Here is a 27,499-nt window from a genome sequence, read left to right on the forward strand (position 1 = left end):
AAAATATTGGATGTCTTCCTGAAACGTTTTCAAAGCTGTGTGTTGTTTTCAGCTCAATTTACTATTGATTAAATTGACATTTTATTTGAAGAGGATAATCCTACACAAACAACATTTCCAAATTCACAACCTCAGGATAACTAGATATTGTCTTTTCTTCTCTGTTGAGATTCACTGTATCTTTTCTTCAAACACAAACCTCAGGGTTATGCATTATTTCTATTTCTTGGTGAAAATGGATTATCAGTGATACTGTAATAGATTTAGGTTTTCACCAGAATTATGCTGAAATTCTATTTTCCATGCCTGAGAACATGTGTATATGCAGCTTGAGTGGGGGCTGAAAGGAGATGACAGTGTGAGGGCTAGCTGTTTTGGCTAGCATGTTCAGAGCAGAAATTGGATTTGTGGAATTAAGACCACAAATTGCAGGATTTTGTAACTGAGCTGCAAAAATTCTGATCATCTGTGTTTTGGTGTGAAAGAGCACCTGTCACGCATGCACACTGGAGCTAACTAGGAAAGAGTTTCCAGATCACTGCTGTGCCTTAGTATTAATTTTTGAATTTGCAAATCATGAATTTGCAGCTGTGAAGGACTGTAGCTATTCTGACCAAATTAAAAATACAGATATTCACAGTTTAAATTGGTCGGAACTTTTGACTTAGCTTTTGAAGTAGAAGCACTTGTTGTCTTAAACATCCTTGATTCACTTTGTTATTAAACCATCAAAACTTGGTTAGAGTTGATTTTTCCTTTTTTTTTAAATTATTGAAACATAGGGAAGAACTTGCCCCTCATCTTGTTCACCATGTGTGCACATTGCTGCTGCAATTCTGAAATCAGAGGGAGCTGCTATATGTCATAAAGGTGTCAAGGTTATCATGGCTTTTTTAGTTTAACTGAACAAGCTGATGAACAGAGGCTAATAGAGAAAATACACAAGATCTGTTCTTCAAAAATTACCTCTAATAATCCAAGTAATCCAGTTTACATATGAATCAAGCTAAATATGATCATGGGTACATTATTGCATTGCTAAACATAAATTTATTTATGACTATTCCATGGTAACAGTCAGTCAGGTTACAGTGACTTTACAATACTTTATCAGAATCCTTATTGTGACACCAGACCTTAGTATATTATATCAAAAAGTCTCATCATCCAATGTCAGAGTACCCTCATCTCCAGCCTAATGTATTCCTCTTCAACAAATTAACACATTTCAAGATTTTATTATTACACAATTAACTCAAATTCTTCTTTTCGTGTCAAAGGCAGATTGAACTTCTATTCTCCCAGTGCTTATGAACAAAGTTCTTAAGCAATTTCTTTCTCCTTAAGCTGTTAAAACTGAAATTTTCACATTGCGAACATCAGCAAATTGTAAAGAGCCTGCCGCTGACCCACATCACATTGCGTTTGCACATGTAAGACTGTGAAAAAACCCTCACCACTTCTCACAGTGGCAATATGATAACATCCTTGTATCTACTGCAACTTTCAATTTTAGTCCTACTTTTCCACATCAAATACTAAGTGGTGTTTTTAACATCATTTAGTGCACTTGTCAGCCAGAAACAAGGGAAACAAGCGACTTGTCACCAGCCAACACCTATATCACAAGGAAACATCCTGCAGTTCCCTACTAATCAGGGGACCTCAGTTTGGAAACTGTTTCATTTTCCATTTTCTGTTACATCTTCAATTCACAGGACCCAACTGCTGTTTCTAGGGAGGGTCATGAGGCTGTTAGAGGTATGTGGCATTTGTGGAAGGAGTAAAGGGAGAGCACAAGAGATTTGTAGGTGATGAAAATAGTTTCATGTGTTGTGCCAGACTATTATGATGCTGAGACAGACTCGGGTTCTTCAGCCAAATATTCCTTCAGTTCCTCAGAGAAACATCAACTCTTGCTTGCAATATTAGACTGAACAGAGGTCTGTTTCAGCATGTTCCCAGCAAAAATTCTGGAAGGAAACCAAGTTCAACTCATATTTTAGAATGTACTCAGTGGATTGTAACCACATCTATTTTAGCTTAATCCTAAAATACTGTCCTTATGTACAGTGTATGTTACTAATGCATAGTAAGATTGCAACAGATTTCTAGTCTGTCAAGCCTTTAATGAGCTTTCTATTTCTACTCTTTGTACCATCTTTTTAGGTGATTAGTGGGTCTTTTCAGTAGTTTCACCCTAGTGGTGCTCAAGTTTTAAAAGATGTTATGAGAAGCAGCTAACAGGTATGTGCTACAGTCACTTCTCTACTGCAGGAAAGCTCTGGTCCTGCACCACTGATGTGGGACCTTCATCCCTGACTTCACTGAGCACAGGTTCAAAACCCATAGCTTTGGTATTGACAAATGATTTATTATTGGTTCATGGAAGAAACAAGAAGAAACAAGAATTGCCTCTAAATAACTTCCAACAAAGACATTTGTTTATTTTGCAGTGAAGCATTTTTTAATTCTACAGCAGTACAAAATACTCTCTGATATGGGCTATCCACTGGAGAATTAACCTTGCATGTGGTGTTATGAATCTGGGGGACATATGTTCTTTCTGGGAGTCTTCATTAGTGAAGCATTTGAGTTCAAGGCGGTGAATGTTCATCCACTTTGAATAATCGTTGTACATAAATAATATTCATTACCAGACATTCACAATTTTTCATTAATGCATTTTACTTGGTACTTCCCTAGAGGGAGCATAAAGCTGGCAGCTTCTTCCAGTACTTCACTAATGTTTTGGTATATTATATGTATTGAGTCAAGTGTAAGGGTTTAAAGAAACATTAGGTAATTACTAAATGTGGCATCTTTGCATGTACCTCAATCCAGGTAAATGGTTCTAAAGCCATCTATATCTTTGCCGTGCATTAGAAATAAAATGCAATATGATATAACAACATTTAATTGGTAATAATAGAGAAAACTGTAGTCTTCATTAAAGCAGCAGAGCTAATTCTGGTCTGATAAAGTGCACTGAACAGCCCTAAATAGGTTTTAATTAGCTGGCACCAAAGCTGCACCACCCTTAGGGAGGGTAAAATTAATGAAAACTAGCAGCAAATAGATCAATGCTACTGGATGTTATTGCCTTAGGTGAAGGTGATGAGGAAGAAAGGAGTGTCTTTTAAGGATCATTTAGAAAACAGCCTGCATTAAAAGTCACTTTCAAAAAGCAATGATAGAATAAATCTGTGCTAATATCAGTGAAAGAGTATAATGTCATCCAGACTGCAGACTCCATTTGTGTTTATACTACAAGCATCTCAGGCTAACCGCTCAGCACTGTACATCAGAGTAGTGCCTCTGATGGCACAGCTCCACTTCCCCCCCTGTGGGCTGACGGTGTGGTCAGACCCCTCCTGTCCCACTGCACATGGAGGACGTTGAGCCCCAGCAAACAGCCAGTAATGCATGTGCTGATACCGCTCAAAGCACAGCTTAACTTGGTGTTTGTAGTCACTCCTCTTATAAATAACTACCGAAAGAGCCTGCTGAGCTTTGCTGTGGACATGTATTCTGAGCTTCTAAAATTCCCATTGAGAGACATGAGATAATCTTCTGAAACCCAGCCAGTTCAGTAGACACTTGACTTTCCACACACGCTGTCCTAACTCTGACAATACCCATCCCATACCCAAACAGTTCAGTTCAATTCAACAACATTTTATCGAGATTATTAGCTATACGAGCATGTCTACAGGAGACAGGTTCACTGAACCACATTTGCAGTCAGATGGCTGTTTCTGGAGGATTTTTGTTAATATCTTGGAACAATTCTGAAGAAACTAAATTGCTTTTGTGCTTCTCTTCCAGAAGTTCTTCGTTTCCTCTGTTTGTGCCAGATGGTGCTATGTGTTAGGTTGTGAGAAAGCTGTTTTATCATTCGAGGCAGAAAGATGGATCGTTCTGATCACTGACTTCTGAATCAAGATCCAAAATTTGGGGGTGTGCTCAACCTGCTATTTTACTCAGTTCTGCTCACTAATTATTTATTACTTTGGAGATATATGAGATCTATATTATATCTCTGTCATTTAGAGCTAGCAAATTATATTAATCTAAAGTTTGGATTGACACTGTTAGACAACTGCAGTCATCACAGCTTCACCTCAGCTAATATGTGGTTTTTGATGTCTGACTAATCTGCATGAAGCTGTAGTCTAGTAAAAATGTCATTGAAATGAATAAATGAAATTACATTCTCTGAGGCTCAAGTAGTTGCAACTTCTATTGTTTGGTGATATCCTCTGTGAATTGAGGTAATAAATCTGTCAGTGGCCAGAACGTCAGTTTTATGCCATATTTCTGGTTGTTAGCTTGAATGAAATATTATGGTAATGCTATTTTCACTTTTGCACTTGCTTACATATACGTATTATTTTCCCTATCAAGGCCATTCAGAGAAAATATAAAATCTTAGCTAGTGTTAGATAATATTTGCAGAAAGCAGTTTTTCATTGGGAAGCTGTGAACATTGACACTGAATCTAGCTCAGAGAGTTAGATTTGGGGACTTGGGAAGTACTTCCCATCAGTGCTTTGTATTAACATGCTTTTTCTAAAAAAATCCCACTTCTGGAAGATGAGTAAAAGTTTGCTCATTTTCCTTTCAAAATGACTTTGAGTTAGGAAATATCAGCATCTTTAAATTACAGGAGTCTTGGAAGAAAATAATGGAAAAACTGATTCAGACTGACAGAGGAAATGTATAATGCCTGTTGGACAAAAATGAATTGTAGTTTACATGTTGATATAGTCTTTAGCACGATGATGTAGCGTCTGCTGCTACACCAATAAAGTCAGCAAAAAGTTTTCAACTGCCTGTGAGCATCACAGCAAACCCTAAAATATATGTTTAATATAGTGACCCTTTTTCAAGTGCTTGATGGTGGATCTTTCTTGAACCATTGCTTGGCACTTCCATTTTTTCTTTTTATAAAGTAATTCCTTCAAAAAGTGGTAATTGATTTGTCCATCTTAATTCATAGAGGGTTTAAATAGTTTCATTGCCAGCTAAGACCGCTTTATTACCTGAAAAAACAAGGGTCTAAAGCATGAAACCTTAATGAAATAAATAGATTTTTCATTATAAAACACTTAAAACCTCAACATCTATTGCTATTTGTGGTCAATCAGCAGACAGCTAACAACTGTTTTGGGGTTTATATTCACTCTTCTATTTCCTGGTAAAACACCAGTTGTTCCTGAGTGTCCTAGATTTATTCCCTGCAGCCCATTAGTAACTGCATTTATATTTCTTTATGAAGATTTTCCTAATTAAGATGAACATTTTTCTCTATTAGGCAGATGGAACTCAATAGAAAAAGTCCGATTTTTATTAACGTGCCAGTAAATGCTGTACAAAGCACCAGCACTTTTGTTAAGAAACACAGCTCCTACTTCATTACACTAATTACATAGTGAAGTGAAACTTTATTAAAAATATCAATATTAACTAGTATTTTGTGATAAAACTGTGGCTGCATATAGATTGGTGTGGGCTCAGAGACCTATTGATTCTGTGGTGGTTGCTGACTTTGGCCATAGAGTGATTTCTTTTCACCTAATGATACAAGTCAAGAAATACATAATCAGGATCTACTTTATCTTTGAGCATTTTCACATGTTCTTTGAATTAATCCAACATCTATTGCTTTTAATTTATTACATCTTCTTTAAGTGACACTGATCTGTTTTCTGCTCCTGATGAGCCATATGCTAATCTTTATACAGTGTTTGGTATTGTAATTACACACACACCTTTTCCATCTTGTCCTTTAAGTATTCTGCAGCTTTTATGGTCATGAGAGTATTGCTGATATCTCTCATGAGCAACACTGGGATTGCACATGCAGATGAGATTCTACTTCGACTTTTCTTGCATCCCGTGAACATTTTCAAAGGATTATGTAAGTCAGTGAGTCATATACTAGCAGTCCTGGTAACACTGTGCATCACAGTGGTTCCAGTTTTGCTGCTGGTGGTGAAGATATTTGCAAGGGCCTTTTGCAAAGGCAGAAGTCTTGGAGGGAAAAATTAGAAGAGGCATAGATTTTGAATGAAGCCTTTGGTGTTCATAGAAACTTCACTGGATCATCTTCCATAGTTCAATGTTTTTGATTTTTCAGATCGTAGTGTTTAAAATAGACCTTGATTTTTATAAAAGAGCTTAAAATTTTAAAGAAACAGAACTAATTTTTTAGAAGTCAAGAAATTAATCCATTCTCTTAAGTCAACCTTGCTGCCAGCTGTCTTTAAAAACACAGATTACCTTTGAAGTCTGTACTTATCACCAATTGTCACACAGCAATGCTTTTCTAAGATATATTAAATAGATTAGAAAATAAATGCAGTATTTCTATTACTTTAGTATGATACCTGTTGGTTACTGATAACTGTGTTTTCTAATGGAAGCTCCCTAAAGTGCACTGAGCCATATTTACAGTGTTTAGCAAAAGACAATGTACTGCAGTCAAACTGCATGAGATGCACTGGGAGATTTTGTGTTATAGAGTTGGTGTTCAGGTGAGGATAGCAACTTTAGGAGGTAGGGAATAAAAAGCTACAGTGATTTGGTGCTTCAGATAGAGGAGAGTTTATGTACATCTGTCTACCCACTAGCTAGTAAAACTTACTAGAAAAGATTTTATAAGAAAAGGTGTATGAGAACTAATTTCAAATATGTCACTGAATGATTTCTAGAAAAGATTGTCTTCTCAAAGCTTTGAACAATAAGGCAACACAGCAAAAGAAAAACTGAAAGTAGGAACAGTTTAGCTTGACCTGATGTTGGAGTATTGTACCTTAAAATGTAGAAAGATTAGTAAACAAATATTGCACTGAAAATTTAATTGGTAAGAAATCAAGCCTGTGTGAGACCTCATACACTTAGGTGGGAGGAAAATTGGGGGAAAATGATGAAATTTTGTGTCTCATTAAATTAATTTAGAACTCGGTGTTAACTAGGCACTTGCTTATGCACATCTTTGATATGTATTTTTACCCATACAAAACCAAAACAGAACCTCTACATTGGTTTATTTATATATTTGTTATCATATATCCCATATAAAGAATTCAGGCTGCAATTTCGGAACACTGAAACTGTACAGATATATATATGTGTGCACAAATGGATTTATAGCATACATCTTTGAAGGTAACTCAGGATTCACAGCCACGCTTCTCAGAGAACTTGATGTGCTATTGGGATATGCTACAACCTGCGTTTAGCAAACAATCGCTGACTACATCCTATACAGTTCCTATGATACTCAAATTCTCTGAGCTTTTAACAGTGAGGCAGCTATGCATTTAAAGAGTGGCATGCACGAGAGCAGCATATACAATTTTTCTCATGCATTCACATCTTCAGCAGGTTTTGAGAGCTGTAACAGTTTGGAAAAACATAACTATAACTGTGGGGATTTATTATGAATCTTGAGGAGTGTCCTCAAATAGTTTGCCTGACATCTTGGATATTGATCAGCATGTAGCTTAGTTTGGGTGTGAAGGGGAATACTTTCTTATGCAAATGTTCAAAGATTCAACCATTCTATTTTCAAGATTTTGTAAGCAATTCTTGTTTGTCGTAGCATTCAGTACATTTGGGACCGCATACCAGAGACACCAGTCATCTCAGAACCTGAGCAACCCTATCCAGCACGTTAGTATTCAGTAAATATGCAACTGCAATAGAAAAAAAGGTTTCTAAATGCCCATATTTGTTCTTTGCAAGTTTGCTGTTGCTATCCCATCCCAATCTTTGGAGACTTGTTTTTCTTGGTTTTTATTTTTAAAAGTCAGTTATCTCAGCAAGCATATCCTCTCTGATAGAGTCATACTGGTTACAGAAAGGAATCATGAACTCCCTGTCTAATAACATTCTCTACGCGACTCATTAAAACTTCCAAAGCACAGGATTTGCTGCAAAACTTTAAAAATTGCTACAGATGACGTCACTAGACACAGAGAAAGGAAAGAAAATGATAGCAGATGAAATCCTAAGAAACAAACAGCATGCTTTTATCTTAACAGTAAAAACAAAGATAAATGTCAGAAATATGTGCTCTGTGTTGAGTTTGCTCTCCATATGTTGTTTCAGAGTTTTCCTTGAAGTACGTTCATTAGAGATGCTAGTGCTCCCATCTCCAAGGAGCATCCCAAAAATTTTCTGTGAGAGCATTTCTGAAAATATTGCAGATATCACTTAAGCCTCAAAATACCTTTGTGAGGCAAGGAATATTTATCTCCTTTTTACAACTTGACTTCCCTGAGAAAAGGACACTGGGGGAAAGCAGGAGCTATTGCTTTGCAGAAATTCATGCCCATAGGGCTTTTTGAATGTTGTATGCTTACCATGAAGGCATATCAGTCTCTTACAGTGCTAATTTTGGGTTGGAATGGTCTGGAACTGCAAAATGGAACCAATTTCTGCTGCTCTATAACCTGTTTTCAGCCAAACATGGTGAGGTTCCAGCGCTCCCTTCTACGTGAAATTAGCAGTAGTCTCTTGACATTTTATAATCAATCAAAATATTAGGGAAAGAACATAATCTGAACAGTATTTGCAAAGCAGTATTCCTCTAAAACAAGGATTTTAGTTTCAATTTTTTTCAAGTATTATTTGCTTTCCTGTCCTGTGTCCATCCATCTTGGCATTGTTTCCACACCTTCCTCCAGCCCATTAAGAAATGTGACTAGCGTTTGTCATGTGTAGCTTTTTCTTTTATCAAGGGAAAATTGTGTCTTTGCTGGAGCTTAGTAGTTGTGGATTTTTGCGTGCTCTCTGTGCTGCTCTGATTTTATGTTCGTGATGATGCTGTTGAAATATGTTTCATATTTGGCATAGAAGAAAGCAGCAGTCCTTAACTTCTCTGGGCTTATTTCATGGTCTTAAATTGCCTTTGCCTCCTCTTCCAAGAAAGCACAGCATTCAAGGGAGTTGGGTTTCAGCTCCACTGTACAGATCCTGCCAGGAACTCTCAGCTGCAGTGGCATCCCAGAGCCTCCTCACTCCTCGAGGTATTTTGGGTCTCGCTCATGGAGTGCCTTGCGGGTATGACACTCCATTTAACTTCATATAGGATATTCTCAGTATATCCTCAAGCTTTATATACTGCTTAGACCTGTCTAAGCACCAGTGGCTTCCTGCCAAGCTACATTGCTTTGCTTGGTTAGGAGAAAGGCAATGAATGGACAAGTAACTAAGACCAGTTCATTGTTTATCAGTGGGAAATAGAGTATTTTGGGCACTATTTCTGGATATGGTTTAGGATGGTACTCAGAGATGATATATTCAGGGAAGGCTTATTCCAGTTTCACTTCCAAGCTTTTAATTCTGGATCACTTAAAAGTTTTCCTCTGTTTTTGAAATAATAACCACTGGTTTCATATGTATTTGACCAGTTTCAGGATAGCAGTAGCAAGAGCAACTCCACGTTTTCCTTAAACTTCTTATGTGTACCAGGACTGAAACTGGCATATAATATAAATATTTTCTTCATTATTACTTTACATTCTTCCCTGAGGCTATCATATTGATTTCAAAACCATGGTCATCATTATACTAAACTGGTGGCATTAATACACTGGTCTCTTGTGGGTAGATTATAATAGAAAGTTTTGAAATAATTGCCCACTAATATGAGAGGTGGAAGTATGTATAGTATTATATTGCTTGTAATGTAACCATTAAAATAACAATTATGTGATAATGAAAAGACTCATTATGCTTTAGTTTATCTTTACATAATGTTAATAGCTAATTAGAGAAGATTATATCTAATTACAGTTTACAATACTATTGCACTTCCTGTAAAGAGGACATTTTGCACATAATTGTAGATTTGCATGCTTCAGTAAAGTTTGTGTCCACTCTCTATGTACTTCAAAATATGACTATTTTAAAACCAGTGGTTACAAGTTGTTTTTATCAAACGGTACATACAGTCTTCACAAAGAACATTTTTTAAATTAAGTTATCAGAGGTAGTCAAATCTTGCAACATGGCTGCATTGAACAAAAATTTTGAAATAATTTTAGGTCTTTCAGGTTTGATGTGTTAGCAAAATGAAGTTGGTTTGACACTGAGTCAGTCAGTAGAATAACATCTCTCTTTAGGTGAATGAGAAATGTTAATGTATGCATTTTCATCTGTGGTGCTTTTGTTTTAGTAGTTTCTACAACTGAGTGGTATTGTCAGGCATGTGAGCAAGTTCCTTTTCTGTTGTATCCAGAGGTGGAACCAGCAAGAACAAATAGAAAAACAGTACCTTGACATGGATAGAGAAGCCTCTAATTTGTTGGGATATTGAGCTCAAAGTTAAAAGTGTTTAGTTCAGGAATACATAGATAGAGCTCCCAAATTATCTTAATGGCAACAAAATTAATTAGAATTAAGACATATTGGTATTTGTATATCCAGATCAGACCACGCTGATTTTTAAAGATGCAGTAAAATTGTCCTCCAGTTTTCAATACTTTGCATATTTTCTAGACATAATGGCATGGTTGAATGTTACCTTTAAATGTCAAACTCATGGAAGTGGGAATTATATCATCCTAATCCATTTCAGTCCAAAACAGAATTAAGAGATACGAATTAAGCAGTTATGAACTAGGCATTAAAAATATAATTGCACTGATTTTTCTAGGTATTATACCAAATGACATGAATAGAAAATGTCTTTGGTCTAACAGTGTGATATTTAATTAGTCTATGTTAATTGCCTACATTTCAGAAACAAATGGCTTGTTTTTTTTATTCAAGGAATGAATGAATGACTTGGCCTTCTGCTATTTCTCCACTGCCCAGTGTCCTATCCCCTATATACCCGGGGAGTGCTCTAGATCTGACTGGATGGTAAAGATGGTGATAGAAGAGGGTGAGGAGAGCCACGGATAAAGCTGCCCTCGTCACCACTGCCAGAAGTCCACGGCAGCCTGGCCTCCCTGCCAAGGAGCTAGAGAAGCCTTTTCTGTCGAGAGGAGGGGATTGTGGACTTTGACCTTTCTACAACATTCCCTGCTGCTCTTGACCATAGCTGATGGGAATGCTAAGGCATCTCCAGGCTGCTGGGGTGGGAGTGCTACAGAGGAGAGTAAGGCTGGAGGCTAGCTGAGTTATTTGGTGCATCCACCTACCAGATTGTCTCCTAGCAGGTGACAGTTCTTGTGTCTTTGCAAAGGTAGGGTTTAATTTTCTGTTCCAGTCGGCTAAATGGTGGGTTGAATTTGTGAGCCACAGTGTACATGGTTGTATGGTGGTGTTCAGAGCCTGGTTACTGTCTGAGTCTTTGTTCGGATGCCCGGAGAGCTCAGTACAGACTAAGGCATATGTTGTCTGTGAGGCCTGGCTCCAACCAGTTCCTGAAGCATTTCAACATTTGTGCCTTCTCCTTACGCCCATCTCAGACTCTTCCATTTGGATTAGCTAACTCAAATCACAGGCTGTAATGTTGTCACTGTACTTGGTCAGAAACCTTCTTTGTTCGTGTTTCTCTTTAATGGGATACTTGTTTCCATTTGACATGTTTCTTGCTTTCCTTCAAATATTTTTTCCTTCTCTATCATTAGTTTACTGATATTTTCCACATTTTTTTCCTCTTTGATTCCCTGCCTCATTGTTTGTAACTGTCATCTATATAGCTTTCTTCTTTCAGACTTTTGTCCTTTTATTGTAAAACACATTGCCTCGAACACACCTCCTGTTTTCAGCACAGTCTCATTTAAAACAGCTCACAGACCTGCAAGGTATCTGATGAAGAACATCTCTCCCCTCTGTGCCCTTGCCCTTGCACGTGTGCTTGCTCTTTCACTTGAATCCTGGAGCAGAACACCTGAAAGTCTGATCTGGAATTGCAGATCCCAACTCAGCACATCCAGTACTTAAAACAAAAACAAAATATCACAGCGGGATGTAGAAGCTGTGCATGATTATTTATTGATGGTTGTTGGTTACAGGAATTAAAACAGCAGGGAGCTCAGATTTTGATCAGAAACCAAGTGATTTTTCTGTACACTTTTTATTGTAAAATGTGAACATAATATAAACCCATTGTGCTCATGCTGTTAAATGCTAAGCTCTGGCATGACCTGCTGTATGAACAATGCGTGTTCCCTGTTACACGAGTATGTAGCTCTGTATATGCAAGCATTGATAAAGGCTTGGAGCTGATATATGACAACTCATATATATGTATATATGAGCTATCACAAATGCTTCATATCGGTGCTCAAGTGTACCAAACACCCAGCACAGTGTGATTTCAGTGTGAAAAGAGAAGGGATCTGGTATGCAGCTGCCCAGCTGGAGCTAGGACAGCCTTTCTGTGAGCTTCCAGCACAAGAGGTGTTCACACAGAGGCTCACTTCATGTGTTCCATAGTGTTAGCAATGAGCGAGGTCCATGTGGTTTATTTTGGCTTTTTGTAAGTATTTTTCAGTTGTGACAGTACAAGATAGCCAGACTAGCAGTGACTTTTAGGTCTTTATGTGCTACAGATATGATTTATTTGCTTTTAGTTTTTGTAACATCACCAACTGCTAAGGGAATTGATGTTTAATATGTTTCTAAATAAGTAAAACTAAAGTATAAATAAATAATGCCTGGTTTATTAGTGCAGGTGTTTTCAGCATTGCTGAAAGTGGTTTGATGACAGCTACCAGCACTAGCAGTAGAAAAAAACCTGATTTCTCAGTGATTATTATCATTATAATAAACCATAATTGAAAGATTACAAAATTGATTCTTTTAAAAATTAATGTTGCATGAGTGAGCAGGCTCTGTGGCATTCAGATTTTTTCAGTGTTACTTGGAAGGAAAATGGGTTGTTTTGTTTCCTGGCAGAAAACTGCTGATTTTCAAACAATCACATTAGAGAAAACAGTCCCAGAGGGTTACAGGAGACAACAGACCTGTGTCATTATGCTTTACCCTTTCCTGATGGGTTCAGAGAAGAGCAAGAAACAAAAGAAAGTTACATTCATTATTGAGAGAGCCTTGGGAAAATCTGTTTGGCCAAGCAATTTTGCATGAAATGAGTGAGGAAATATTTGACTGCAAAGAACATAAACTCCTTCCATCAATATGCAATTTTCTGGATACATTTGTCCAAATGATTATTAACAACATTTTCTAAATTTGTGGTGCTTTACCTCTTCAGAGGGCTGTGAAAGCATTAACTAGTTAAATGGATGTGTTTTGTACTAAATAAATAAATAAAAAAGACTAAAGTCAGTTGTAAGACAGTTTAAAGTGCAAACTATTGAAAACAGCAGGAAACCTGAGAACCTGGAATAGCAATCATATGGTACCATCCGCCCCAATCAGGAAAGTGGAAACCACAAATTTATCTTTGATGATTTCCTGTAAATATGCCCTTTGAGGACAGATTGCCCTGCCCAGTCTTGTGGAAAAAGCTTGGAGTTACACCTCTTCTCACCACAACATATGGATCTCAGCAAGCCCTGCTTCTTCATTTCCAAAGTCATTCCTCAGGTGGAAAAGTCTGAGCAAAAACATAGTGAAATATTGTTGCAAAAATGCTAGGTAGTGTCCTTCAAACCTGGTCAGTTTGACTGGAAAACAGCTTTCTTTGGGTTTTTTCCTGGCCATTTCCTTCAGTAAGGTCTGCCCAGTTTTCCAGACCTTCTGCTATCCTAGTGAAAGTGGTTTTATTGATGTTTTCATTCACTTCAGGATACCATGCATCACTTTTCCCTAGAATACAGCAGTATACATAGCTTTGCTTCACCTGTGTGTAGCAGTGTTTGCTAAGGGCTGGGGAAGGTACTTTTGGGCCTCTCTCAGAGTGCCCCCAGCCACACACTCTACAAAAGACTATGTCTACTTTGTGCTATTGTTAGCAGGATGGCTGTTCTGTGTTTGGGGGTGGCTACTGCAGACATGGGGGTCTGGTCTTTCTTCCTCACTACCTCTTTGCAACACTTTGCCTCTTCTGATGTTGTGTTATTGGGTCTGAAGGTCTGAGATCTGGGCTGCAGCCAGCAGTGTTGCATCTTGGTAGCTTGGGGTTTCCAGTCAGTGCCACATCCCACATTCATGAGACACAAACATCAAAGCCCAAAAAATTGAGGTTAGCTGTGGCTTATTCTTTTCCCATATATATCCTGAAGGGAGCACATGCTATTCCATTGTAAAGCTGATGTTTATGCACCATTTCACATTGTCCAGATAGTTTGCAGCCTCTAAAGGAGTTTTCTGTGCTTGAATTTACAGTAGACATATAATCTACCACATTTTATATGTATGTTCTTACTTGATGACAACCTCCTACTGGCCTTATGCAATGTTTTATTAAATAGAGGGACAGTTCCCAAGCCCATCTTCCTTCCCAAGATTGAAGTTAGTGTTCTTCCTCCACTTAGATTTCATTAATAATATTTAGCATTTCATAGTGCTTATCATCCACAGACCTTAAAGCACCACAGGACGTTAAATCAGCTTTAATTTCCCCTTGTAAAACTCATGTAGGGAGTCATTTGTCAAGTTGTGCACAGGTATCGTGCTGCAAGTCTATGGAAGAGCTATGAAGATATCCTTCAGTCAGGGTTCCCAAACGGCCCCTGATGCACTACCCTGACATTCAGAAAGCACAAGAATGTATTCTTGCCTATGTAAGTTCATGCTTACCTGGGAGGGAGTCCTGGATGACCAAGTGATGATCAAATCCATATCAAGTGGATTTTTTTTATGAACAGACAGAAGTGGAACTTCCTAAGTGAATTCACTTGAAATTGCACATTTCCTAAAATTCTGTGTGACTAGACCCAGCTCTTGTGTCTTGGCCTCTGTGCAAAGATAGGCTTGTATTGCTCAGCTGAGCTTTGTTTAAAGATCACATTTTGCAGGAGGGAGGGGTGATCATTAGATTTGGGGAGCGATCTTACAAGGGATGTTGGAGCACTCCACATCTGAACAGTTGCATTCCTGCCACTTTCCAGCAGTCAGCACTGCCCATCAAAGAAAATTGCTAAATAGCTCTGCTACACCATTCTTCATTTGCATTAGAAATGGCTCTAAGCAATAACAGGATTACAGCCAAAAAGTGCCAGTACTTTATCATTCATTTATTTGATTTAATATATAGAGGTTCCTATTTGAAACAGCATTTACTTTTCTTGAGCTCATCATAAAACCCACTTTGAATGGAAGTGTTTAAGGTAATGATGACTCCGTTTAATTCCCTTAGAACAGCATGTCTGGAATCAGATACACTATTTCTCCTTTCATTAGGCGTTTCTGAGCTGCTATGAGTGATCTATAGCATGAGAGGAATGAGATTAGCTGGAGAAAACCTGATGAAAATAGTCCACAATATGCTGCTATTCTTCCTACTCAACATGGTAAACTGTGAGCTCAGATGACTTTGCAGTGGCACCCAGATAGCGTTAATAGAACCTGATGCAAACTTTCATTTCAGGAAAGGTGGAAAAGCTGTGCTTGCTGTGCGCTGCAGATTTCCCTTCACCTGCACTGTGAATTGAAGAGTGTTACAGCTTTCTCAGCCAGGCATTACCACCTTCTTCCCGTCTCCTCACTGCCACCAAATCCCTGTAAATCCAAGCCTGGTCTGAACAGCAGATCTTTAATGGGGTTTTCAACATGCACATTCCCCACCAAAGTCAGGAGGTCAGACAATTCATCTTACATGCAATCAGCCATCTAGAAATAATGACTTTCTGTCCCTGTAAACTGGGATTAGATTCCTGATCTGCTTTGGCAGGTTGTATCCTTCTTACCTTCTGAAAATCTTAGTTTATGTGTAAATAGATTGAATAATTTGAGTGCCCATTAACAGTGACAGAATAACGTCATATGCCAGAACCTGCTAAAACCTTTCCGATCCTGTGAGTTTGTGTCAGACCCCATTCACTGTAACACTGCTGTCCCAGGCCTTGGCTTCTCTCCTGAGCAAAGATTGCTGGTGCAACTACTGTAAACTGGTCTTTTACTATGTGCATGAAGCACTACTATGGACTGGTGAAACTATGAGGTTACACCAGTTTGTCTGCTATAGATTTGACCTTAAGTCTCTGTCTCTAGAGTAAAAAAACTGGTATAAAAAAAACAATGTAAAGATTTATTGTTTTGTAGTATCTTTAAACATTTTAAAGAAATCTGCAGTAGCAATGTATACAGTTCAGCCATTGCTTTAAAAGTGAAAGACTCCAAAGTGTAAATCGGTCTCTGATGTGCAAAAGCAATGAATTGAAAGGAGTGGGTAGGAAGGCAATGTGATACAGAGAGTCTCAGCTGAAAAACTTCTGAGAAAATACTGTTTAAAGTCGAAGTTACAAAGTGCATGCTTTTCTACTGAGGACCAAATCTATTGGTTTCAAATTAAAGGCTCACACAAGTTATATCTGCTGTGTCTAATATGCAGTAATTCATTCCTCTAATTCCTAGAGGAGCCCTCTCTATTTAAAGTACAATTGAACTCCAAATTACCTTACAATGTTAGAGTTTAAGAAGTTGTGTCAGTCTAGCACTGAGTGGTACTGAGTGGGCTGCACATGCATGCAGAAAGTTTAGACCGTCTCACTTTGTTTCGTGCTAAGTAGTCTGATCAGCAGCCTTTCCCACCTTGTACTTAACAGATGTTCTAATTTCTTATGTTCCTGTGCACGGCAGCAGAACAGGAGAATTCGAAATGGTATGGTTTGCTTTCATACAGACTGGCTTATGGGTTGGTTTTTCTTTTCTGCTTTCTTGTCTGATTCCTGAAAAAATTACCTGTAATCACCCATGTAATATCAAAGCTAATACAATAGCCTGATTTTCATCATTGATTGAATAAATTTTCAGGAGCATGTTAGAATTCTGCTGAATCATTACATTATCTATCAGAAGAAAAATGTATTCATAAGCCTCTGTGTGGAAGATTATATGAAGATAAGTTGTATCTCATCATGTGATCTGCACCATTATGGATTATCAAAGTACTGGCCTTACAGAATCAGTTTTTAGCATTATTAGTGGCTATAACTTTGGCTGTCAGTTCTACAAAAGAGTCTGGCTGTAACTAACAAACTGTGTGTATCTATATTTGTAACAACTGTGTTGATAGTTTCACATATCAGTTCAATAAAACATCTTCCACTCAGGGGAGACATTTGGGCAGGAATATCTCAGTGACATCCTTGCCATTCCCATTACCATCACTACACACTCAGAGCAATATATGTTTTAAAAATTGATTGAGTGTGTATTTACAACATAGATATGAGACATGTTTTTTTAATGGTGAGAAACTCCCAGTGATGCGTTCTGTGATCTGTAGCATTGATTTGGATTCTTTGATTTTAGTGCTACAGAATACCGTCATAAAACTTTTAGACCCTTAATGTCATAGGGTGCAGCTTCTTGACACAGAATGCTAATGTAAAAGGAGATAGCTACTCCAGGCAAGAGCTCCCAACCCAGCAAAAACCAAAGGCTTGCATTAAACATAGTTTACTGACTGAATTTGTATTCTTAACATATTAAATATAAAATAGAGAGAACTTCACTGAAGTGACATAAGGTTGAGATGTAAAATCCCTAATGCAGGTAGACTTTCAGTGGGCCGCTGTGGCAGTGTGGAGGATAGGCATTTGGTTTAGGTAGTTCCCTCACCTCCCTTCAGGCACTTTCCAGTAAGCATCTCTGAAAAGTATTTTTCTAAAAAAGTTGTCTAAAGATAGGCGAAGCAACTTTTCTGCCCCTTCTCTGTTGACTAAAGAGAGTCTAGATGCCTGGCCTAGAGACTTAACTCTTCATTAGCAAAGGAAGGTGAGGTAGATAGTGGTTAAGTGTCTTATGATTATGTGTTATAGCTTCTAATGGGTACGTGTCGTTGTTTAGCATGCTGTTGTATTTAGCTCAAGATTTTGGTAAAGGTAGGACAGAGGTGGTATCTTTCATATTCTTAGTACAGCAGAAAGTTTATCTGCTATATCATACTCTTTTGGGTCTGGTTGCCATCCTGGTTCTTAAGAATATTTCTGGCAACATAAAACTGGGTTTGAAAATTAACTCCACCCTGGGACAGAGGAAAAAAATGACATAGAAAAGTGAGGGAGAGAGGTACCAGAAAAAAGGGAGAAGTTTAGCCAGATAGCTGGTGTGTAGGAATAACTGTTAAGTATATTTTCATGGAAGTCGTTATAGTGAACAATATGGGGAAGCTTTTAATTGTTATACAGAAGTCCTAAAAATGTGCTAGATGTATTAGAGTTCACTTTGATGTAGAAAACTCTTGACATATCTCACTGCAGTGAGATTACTGTCTAAAGTTATCTGGAATCCTTCCAGTACCAAAATTGAGTTTAGAAATGGCTGAAATAGCTTGTTCTAGTTCTGTAGTGACTAAACTCAGCTGGGACATCCAAGCCAACAGTACTGTGGGCTTAAGTATGTGAGTATGGTTGGCAGTTTTAGTTGACTGCCTTTCCTTCTGAAGTTCATTCCTCCCATTGGTGCAATAACATTTGGTCTTCTCAGTTCTTAAAGCATTGATTGGACACAAACTATTTTTCACTACATCTGCATTTTCTTTTTTAAGAGAAGGGGGAAAAGCTAATTGTGTTTGTTTGGGAGAATGCCTTTTCTTTGTAACAGGTAGACTGAAGTATCTGCACTGAGAGGTGCGTGTTTGTTCGGGAACTCACATTGTAAGCCTTTAGTGCACCAGTAGGTTGATAATTTAGCAACATGAGTGTGGACGCAGCTTGCTTTCTCTGTAGCACATTCTCTCCTGACCTTGTAATCTTACCGTATGGGACCTATAGAGATGTAGCTGGGTCAGACTTGTCTGTAGACTGTTGTGTGACTCTACCTAACACTTAATGCTATTACCTGTTTCCCTGTGGGGTGTGTGACCAAGGGCAGAGTAGTGAACCCCCTGGAGGGGATGGTAGAAAAGAAACTCTCTTTGCAAAGTGCAAGATACCTTACCTTGGTGCTCAATTGTATTTACATTGCCTGTTCAGACCTATGTGTGTACAACTAATCTTTTGTGGCGTCTGCCGTCCAGGAGTGAATTAACTTTCCCATCTGTCACGAGCAGATTTTAGTTCTGAATGTTACTATTCCGATGTTTCCTGCTGCTCACTAGTGCTAAAGCTGTTAACAAGAGTGTGCCCACTGGCCAGGCTGAGGCCTCAGGACGGGTTTGCAGTAAATCCTTGTGACATTGCTGCCTTCTCTGCACGTGGGCCCAGGACCCCCTGCTGCTCATCCCTCATAACAAAGAGCCATTGCTGGGTTGTAACAGCCCAGCAGATGGCAGCTGCCCCACAGTAGTTGGGGATACTTGAATCTCCATCACCTTCCCATGCTTTTGGGAGCTTCAGGTGTTGCCACAGTGGTAGGGTAGTTGAATGGAGGGGATCCAGCTCTAGCAGGCTTCTTTCATTGTTCCAGCTGTTCACAGCTGCTCTACATCTGATTTAAAAGGCATTTACTCCCCTCATGTGAATAACCTTGAGGGATCAGAAAGTCAATTGTGCAAAGCACATACAGTCAGTGCCAGATGTGTGTCCAGGAGCCATTGTGAGGATGCTGGCATTGAGAAGAGCTTCTTGGCGGTGTTTTCGGGGCTGGCAGGTAGCTGCAGCAGTTCAGGAAAATTTAGAGCTGGTGACAGGGGTGAAGAGGTTACCTAGGACACAACTATTAGGATTTTGAAAGCTCTGTTTGCACCTCCTTTCCAGAGCAATACTGAGCATACATCCCCTGTAGTTTTTAGTCTGTCAGTTCATCTGTGAATGGAGCAAACATTACTTTAATTGTAGTTTCATTAGTTCCATCTGGTGCCAGGGTGGGGAATGGACACCCTTTCTTACCTTACAAAACATTATATACCTTCCCTGCCAAGCTGCTCTACTGAATAATAGTTAGAGTCTGAGGCTAACTCTAAAGGTAAAGATTTGGAATTGTTTCTCCATTGGTCTTCCCACAGATGTGCACTTGACTTCCTAGATGTGGCCGATGTCTAAAGAAGTTAAGACCAACAATATTTTATTTAAAGCAGTAGTATACCATATGCAAGGCCAGAGATGCTCTGTGTGATACCCACAAAATTGGGTATCTGTCTGCTTTTTTTCATTCCCTTTAATCGATAAAAATATGATTTTCCCCTAGTTCAAAGGAAATTGAATTTTCACATAGCAGGGGAAAACAAATGCCCTTCAGCATTGCTGTCAGTGAATTGGGACACCAGATGTCTTTTAAACAGGTCCAGCATATTGTCTTTCCATTTCCAAGTCACTCTTTTATGCTTCTATTTATTGTAGGCAATTATGCTTTGACCCAAAGACATAATCCTAGTGGAATTAAAAATCATGTGCCCTCTTTGTATGAAAAAAGCTGAGTCTGATTTTATGAAAAAGAAGTGTAGAGAAAGAATCTAATGGGAAATTAGACAGTAGTATTTGATGACTGTAAATGTATTTATTTATAACAGCTAATCTTGGTGGAAATGAAGAAATAAGATGAAATAATTAACTTTACTATTTATAAAAGGGTCTCTCTTATCCACTGTGAAATGCAGCCACCTCTAGGATGAAGTGCAATGGCTGCTAAACAGCGTATAGACATTTAGGAATGAAAGGAAACAACAAATGTGCATTTGACACGGGAGGGGGAAATGCACCATGGAAGGAAAATGTTTTCATGAAAATGTTGCCCCTTTTTGTTGAAAACATATCTTTAACTGGCTCTTATAATTATTCAAACTGGAATTTGGTCATAAAAGTAAAATGTCTGTAGCCTTGCAAGATGCACTCTGACATTTTTAATAGCTTCAATACAGAAAAAGCACTTATTTTACAGTAAGAAAGAACATGTACTCTCTGAAAGATAAAGGGCTTAGTTTTCCTCTCACAGTTTTACTGATGATTTCACTGGAATTATTGCAGACTTAGAACAGTGCAAGTGCAATCGGGGCCCACTCCAGCAGCACCAGGACAGAGGTAGGAGTGCTGCCTACTGAATTAACAGCCCTTTTCATAAACCTAGGGAATGAAGGAGTAATAAAGAGGTTGGCTAGCTGTTGATGAATTCTCTGACCGTGTGCAGTGTATCCTGGAGCTCCAGTTAAACCTTTATATATCTCAAGAGAGAAAGAGAGCGAATGATATTGTAAAGAGCACTTTGCCAAATAAAATAGAAAAATCCGTGGGATTGTTGCACTATTACAAATGTCAGCACACAATTAGGAGTCAGTTTATATATATAAAATGTTTTACTGAGCTTGTTGAGTGAAGTTTACAGTTTATAACAGGAGACCTATGAAAGATAAACTGCCACACCATCTGTGATACACGTACTCAAAAATTCCTCTGCTTAAATTAGATCACTAAATTTAAATAAAGTATATGCTATTTCATATATAACTATTACCCTCGAATCAATCCACATTCAACCAGTATAACTTACATGCTGACTGAAAGTTGGAGGGAGACTGAGTCTTGATAAATTGAAAAAAGGCAGCAAAGTGATTTTAGTATCTTAGCATCGTTGATTAAATGTGTGAAGCTAACTAAGAAAATAATCTGCAAGGAGAGATGTTGTGATAGCGGTCACGTTGTGTCATTGATTTGTATTAAATGCCAGGGAAGAGAGAGAGAGAGAATAATTTGAAGATTTGCTTTTCATTATGGTATGAATTGATGTTCAGCTACTAAAATGAAATAGGTTTGCATAAGAGTTACGACTGTCAAAAACCATTTGGAATTTCATTCTGTGCACAGAAATTAAAATTTCAAGTGATTATGTGAAAGACTTTCTCTTCTGAAGCAAGATTATAAACCCACAGTTTCCCTTGTTACTGGATATTTAGATTAGGTGAAATTCTTACTGTTTGTTTTATCTCATCTCAAATGTTTTTTAAGTGACTTGCTTATCATATTAAATTCAAGAAACTATGGTGATGGAGCAGTATGCTTGAGATTTTAACTGCATATAGAGCTATTCAAAGTTATGGGTCATACAGCTAATGTAAGTCAACTATCTGGGTGTATACATACAAGAAATATTTATTTCAGTTTATAATAGCAGTGTAATTGAGTACACTGTGGGCAGATACACCATTAATTACATATTACAATACAGTCTGATCTGATATCAGGAGCAGAACACTCGAAATTCAGAATCTCTTGACTTTTTTCATTCATTTCCATAACAATCAACCAGACCACTCAGTTTTGGAGGAAATAATGACACTGGAAAGGGACTGAGTTTTACAGCATGCTTTCAACATCCTGGGTTCAATTAAGATGGAAGAATATATTCTGAAATCATAAGATTTGTCCTTTGAACTAACTTCTGCAGATTAACATGTATGATTCCCATTGGCATGAATTTCCCAGATAAGCTCAACTAAATCATGGAAAACAGAGCAATTTTGAGGGGTCTCAAAGTTATGACTGTTAGATTTCACAGCTACAGTATTTTACAGCATTTGAATATTGCTAAGTGGTTGCTGTAGTAGGAGTTACGAGCCCATTATTATAACTGCATTCTAGAAATAGAGAATTTGGCCATACTGCTTTATCCTCTTAGAATGTTAGAACAAGCAGATAGTAGAATTCACTGCAAGATCCTAATGGACATTGTAACTGTGGATCTGAATGACTCAGTCAGTGAAGAGCTGTCAGATAGCGATGCACCATAGAAAATGCGTAGGTAAGCTTTTGTGCATTTAAAGCTTTTAGCCTGATTTTGCACTGTTTGCAGCTATTATCTGTTTTAAAAGAAACAATAAAACAACAAAATTGCCCACTTGATGACAGAATCAAATATTGTTTTGCATGTATATAATCAGATGTTGAGATAAATGCACAAAGTGTGTGCACTCTTTTGAATGAATGCCCACTGAAATAAATGCACTTGTGTTTTCTTTTCAGAAAGAGTTTCTAGACATGTTGAAATAAGCCTTATATTTTTTCACTGGCATGCAAGGTCACCGCTTCAGTCAGCTGTCTTACCTTCAAGTCCCAAAGTGTGTTGGTTTTCTTGCATTTTGAACTTTGGCTTTTTGGTGCAGTGAAACAGTACTGTTGGGAAAAAAACACCAGATGCTGCAAGAAGGTGTCTCTTTGGAAATGGCACATGTGCTCATCATCACATCTGCGTTGACACATACTGTGGAGCTTCTCCTCTGAGTCCCTGTGTAGATTCTGGGCCAGGAACAGGAGTTTGTTTGAGGTGTCAGTAAGTGTCTTAATACCACCATTCCCAGGTGTTCAAGGCTGCAGCTGAGCCTCCCAAAATTATGAGATTTCAGAAGGATAAACACGGAATTCTATTAATAATTTGTGTTCCTGTTCTTGGGCTTCCAGAGTTTATGTTTTCCAGCTGTTCTCTGAAATCATGATGGCTAGAAAATGTCTTCTGTTTTAGCAAAAGTGGCACCTCCCATCTAGTCAATTGATTCCAGAAAGCAGGACTCAAAGAATGATAAATATTGTAAAACTTAAAATAAAGTTGTGAGATCTTACAGCATGGCATCTTGCCATCAAAGCAAAGGATGTTTGGATCAAGTTTTGCTATATTCATGTGGATGGTTTATTGTACTGTAGAGGATAAGACATCCTGGAAAATTGTTTTGCTGTGTTTTTAACATGACAGCCCATATTTGATTAACTTTCCTTTTTTTGCTGTAGATTCATTTGGGTTAAGGTTACTGCTGGCTTTTCCTCTGGACTCTCAGCAGAGGCAATGAGTGAGACAGGCACAGGCCTGTTGAGAGATCCTTGAACAGTGCCAAAGGTTCAACTCCCCATGCTCTTCAGGCATGACTATGCTAATAAATTTGCATTTCCTCCCCCAAGCTCACATCTCTTTCATCTTAACTGTAGCCTCTTGTATGATTTGCTTTATTGGCTTGCAGCCAGTGTCGTGTCCTGGCAGGCTGAGGAAGGTGTTACGAAGACAACAGAGCGAAGCAGAACACTTCAATCCAAACAGTGCAAACTCCTCAGGAAAAAATGGGATTTTACTTGCTCCAACAACACGGTGCCCTCTCCACTCTGCCACACCACTTACTAGTGATAATACATTATGGAAGAAACTGATAAATTTATTATAGAGCTCAGCCATCAATACATTTCACCAGTAGTAGCTTCTTTCCTTTTATCAGCTCAGCTGTGTTTAATGGCTTTGTACTCAGATGACAATTTAAAGTGATACTAGATCATTATCCAGAGACCTGATGAAAGAGAAGCTAAAGTGTTAAACCTTAGGAAGGGCAAATGCATACATGTATGCAGTCAAAATACATTACTGCATCACATCCTAATGACAAAGGTAACCATAAACAAACATGAAACAGACCGTATTATTTTTCACAGACTTTGCCAAGCAAAATGTGGAGGCCTGTGTAAGAGGCTTTTAAAAAATCCTGTTATTTTCTGGAAATCTTCAGATGCTCTCTCTGGGACTGTACTGCTGCGATACTGAATTGGCAGTGTCACTTTGGCATTACTGGGAAACTGTAGGGTAATTTTCCTTTCTAACCTACCTTCCAGGATGAATTGGTCCTTTCTGAATACACTGGAGACGAGCTGAAACCAAAAACCAACTTCACATACTTTGAAAACAGAGCCTTAGATAGATTGCATCTCAGTGGCTTACAGGGCTCATATTGTCATTGTGATACTTACTTGAATTTCAGCTAAAACAACCTACTGTAATTTTTATGTGTCAGTTTACAGCAAGATACCTAAAAAAGGGCTGTCTGAAGTTAGCATCTTAAGTCTGCATATAGAAACCTAAAAAAAGTTTTTCAAAGTACACATGCAGCAGTTTCTGCATTTTAAAAACATGATTTTTTTTCTTTTAGTGTCATTCAAAAATAACATTAAAATTAGGATGATAATTATACAGTGGAGTGCATTGATTACCAGTGCCTGGTGCTGGGTACTGAGCAGAAATAGACTTTTAAACATCTAAGCAATTAATTTGGAGATAACATTTATTGATTGTGTAAAAAGTTCCTATAAGTCGATCTAAAATGTGTCATCCAAAGATGTATTGTTATAAATACAATAGTGAGCTTTGCACTGGATGTGCAGCAAATGTAATGTTTTTTGAGTGATCCCAATTGCATTATTTATGTATTGAGTTACCTTAGATTTCACAAAGATATTTTCCCTGGAGGATTGAAACCATGGCAAATAAAAACCTGGCAAACCTAGCCTTTGATAAGGTGACACGATGGGGAGATCGCTAGAGGTTTCTTTCCTCTCCTGTGTATCTCTTTCATCTCCAGCTACAGGTTATCTGGGCCCCTCTCTCTACACAGGATGGCACCGTTCTACCCCAGCTGCCCCCTCTCTGGAGTAATTTTCACTTTCAAGCCTGTCAGACATGGTTTAGGGAAGAGTGACTGCAACTGTGGCAGAAGAGATGGTGTGCAAATACCAATTAAAATCTTGAGGCATTGATTGACGGTGTTGGAGAGTTGCCACTCTAAGTGTGCATCAGTATACCTAAAACTTGAGATTTTCTGTTACCCACCCCCCCACACCCCAAGGTGAGGACTGTTCTGCAGCAGGAATTGCTGCAGCAGAACTGTGGTTCAGGAGTTCTTCAGGAAAGTCAGGTTTAGATTTCAGCCCTTTCCTCCCAAAAGTATTTCTGAGGGTTTGAATGTAAATGTTTATTTCCCTTACGTCAGTTATAGCTAGCTGCATTCCTATACTGAAGAATTTCTAGTTTTGGGGATATCCATGTTTAGTGCAGGCCTTCTTGTTAGACTAGATGCACAGCCACAAGCAAAGTAACAGCATTAATCTCCACAATGAAAATGTATTTTGGGACATTAGCACACATATGGTGAGGATTTTTTAACCTACATTACTGTATGTAACTTTGCAGCTTAATTAATCAATTAGGATTAGTGCAGTTTGTAATCAAGTCCAAGAGTGATTGATGCATGCTATATTAATTGCAACATTCACATGAAGCATGTCATATACACAGTCATTTTACAGCTGGATTTCACATTGCGTTGCTCATAAGCACTTAATAGCAGGAATATTTTAGACTTGCAATCAGGGAAATTGTATTGCACAATATGCTTTATATGTTGTACACCCTGCTTAGATAATAACTTCTCCATCACTGATGTATCCTCTCGCTCCTCCCTCCTGGTTCGATAGTTGGCAAAGTAGTCCATTTTCAAAGGCTTTCCTTTGCTGTGGAACAAGAGGTATAATTAAATTGTATCCCAGTAGTGAAGGTTTCTAATGATGATGAGCCAAAACTAATTGTATTGATTTGTTTATTACTGGCTTAGGAAGCTCATCAAACAAATGGACTGAAACTATTTCCATATTCTTATCTGTTTGCTAAATGAGAAACAAATAACAGTTCCATATGTCTGTTTCATGGTGTCATGGCATTAATACTAATTCTGAAGATAGACTCAAGCACAGGAAGGAATGTTATCCCCAGTACAATGTTTATACAGTGAAGAAATGCCACATTTTTTTCCATATTTGTGTCTTAGGATGGGCAAAATGAAGTTATTTTCTTTTTTGATATAAAAGTTATTACTAATGAAGGTTTTCTGACTGTGAGAACTGGAGAGTAGCAGGCTATGCCCAGAAAGTGTAAAAGACTGGGGCAAAGGGAAGGAAACTGGTGTTATGTTCTTGCCTTCATGCACGTTCGTTCCTTGGCCTCTGTATTAAACAGAGCTGGATGAATAATGTGAACTAAAAACTTCTATGAATATTCATTTTAATTTTAAAATTAATTTACTTCACTCTCTCACATTAACTCTGCAAACAGTCAAGCAATCACATCTGGTATAAACGTTTGCAGAAAGTAAATTTCAATATTTCATGTATGAGTTTTGGTAGGAACAGAGTTTTAATTTTGAATGCAGAAAAATTCATGGCCTACTTGTGGGCCAGACACAAGTTTCTCTGACCTATATGAATAATCACTTTTGTTACATAACAACTTAAAAATGCTGGGCTTTTTATTACTAAATATTTGTGATCAATTCTTAGCGCAAAAGTCTGTCTAAGTTCATTTAAACACATGCTGATCTAAAGCTGTTGAAGCCAGAAGTAGTCACTTGTTGGCTTGGGTGTGTTTTAGATCAGTGTCCTCATGGATGCAGTTGAGAAAATCCATAGCTAGGAAAAAAAGACCAAGTTAATGGAATAAATTGTTATTTTAATTGAATTTGGGGGACTGATTGTGTTGATGCTGTGAGAATGTGGATTCCTCCACAGTGACACGTTGACTTGGGCTGCATTTTGCTCTTACAGTAATCCAAGAAATGTGGCTACTGTAATCAATTTAGAGCCTGAATCTGCTTCCAGTGGAAAAAAAAAGCAAGCCTTTTATTCTTAGGAGCTGGATAACATTAGTGAAAACTGCTATTTATACATGTGGAACCATCCCATTCATTTTCTGAAATACAGCTAGCTGCTTCTTGCACTCTACTGTGTGTTTTCAA

General features: G+C 38.1%; 1 protein-coding gene across 8 annotated transcripts in view; it reads left to right on the top strand.

The window, feature by feature from the left end:
• ST6GALNAC3 (ST6 N-acetylgalactosaminide alpha-2,6-sialyltransferase 3) overlaps positions 1-27,499 on the top strand; it is a 225,103-nt gene that overhangs the window by 148,685 nt on the left and 48,919 nt on the right. The window contains exon 5 of one of the 8 annotated variants that reach the window (XM_074832299.1): positions 22,929-23,667. The exons of 6 other annotated variants lie outside the window; for them this stretch is intronic. In XM_074832299.1, coding sequence (XP_074688400.1) covers positions 22,929-22,941 — 13 coding nt within the window. In that variant the 3' untranslated portion in view covers positions 22,942-23,667. Of the gene's footprint in view, positions 1-15,460; positions 15,664-22,928; positions 23,668-27,499 lie in introns of those variants that run through there. One more of the 8 variants, XM_074832298.1, reaches the window with a different exon arrangement.

This window comes from Strix aluco, chromosome 8 (assembly GCF_031877795.1).
Source record: "Strix aluco isolate bStrAlu1 chromosome 8, bStrAlu1.hap1, whole genome shotgun sequence".
Taxonomy (NCBI): Eukaryota; Metazoa; Chordata; class Aves; order Strigiformes; family Strigidae; genus Strix; species Strix aluco.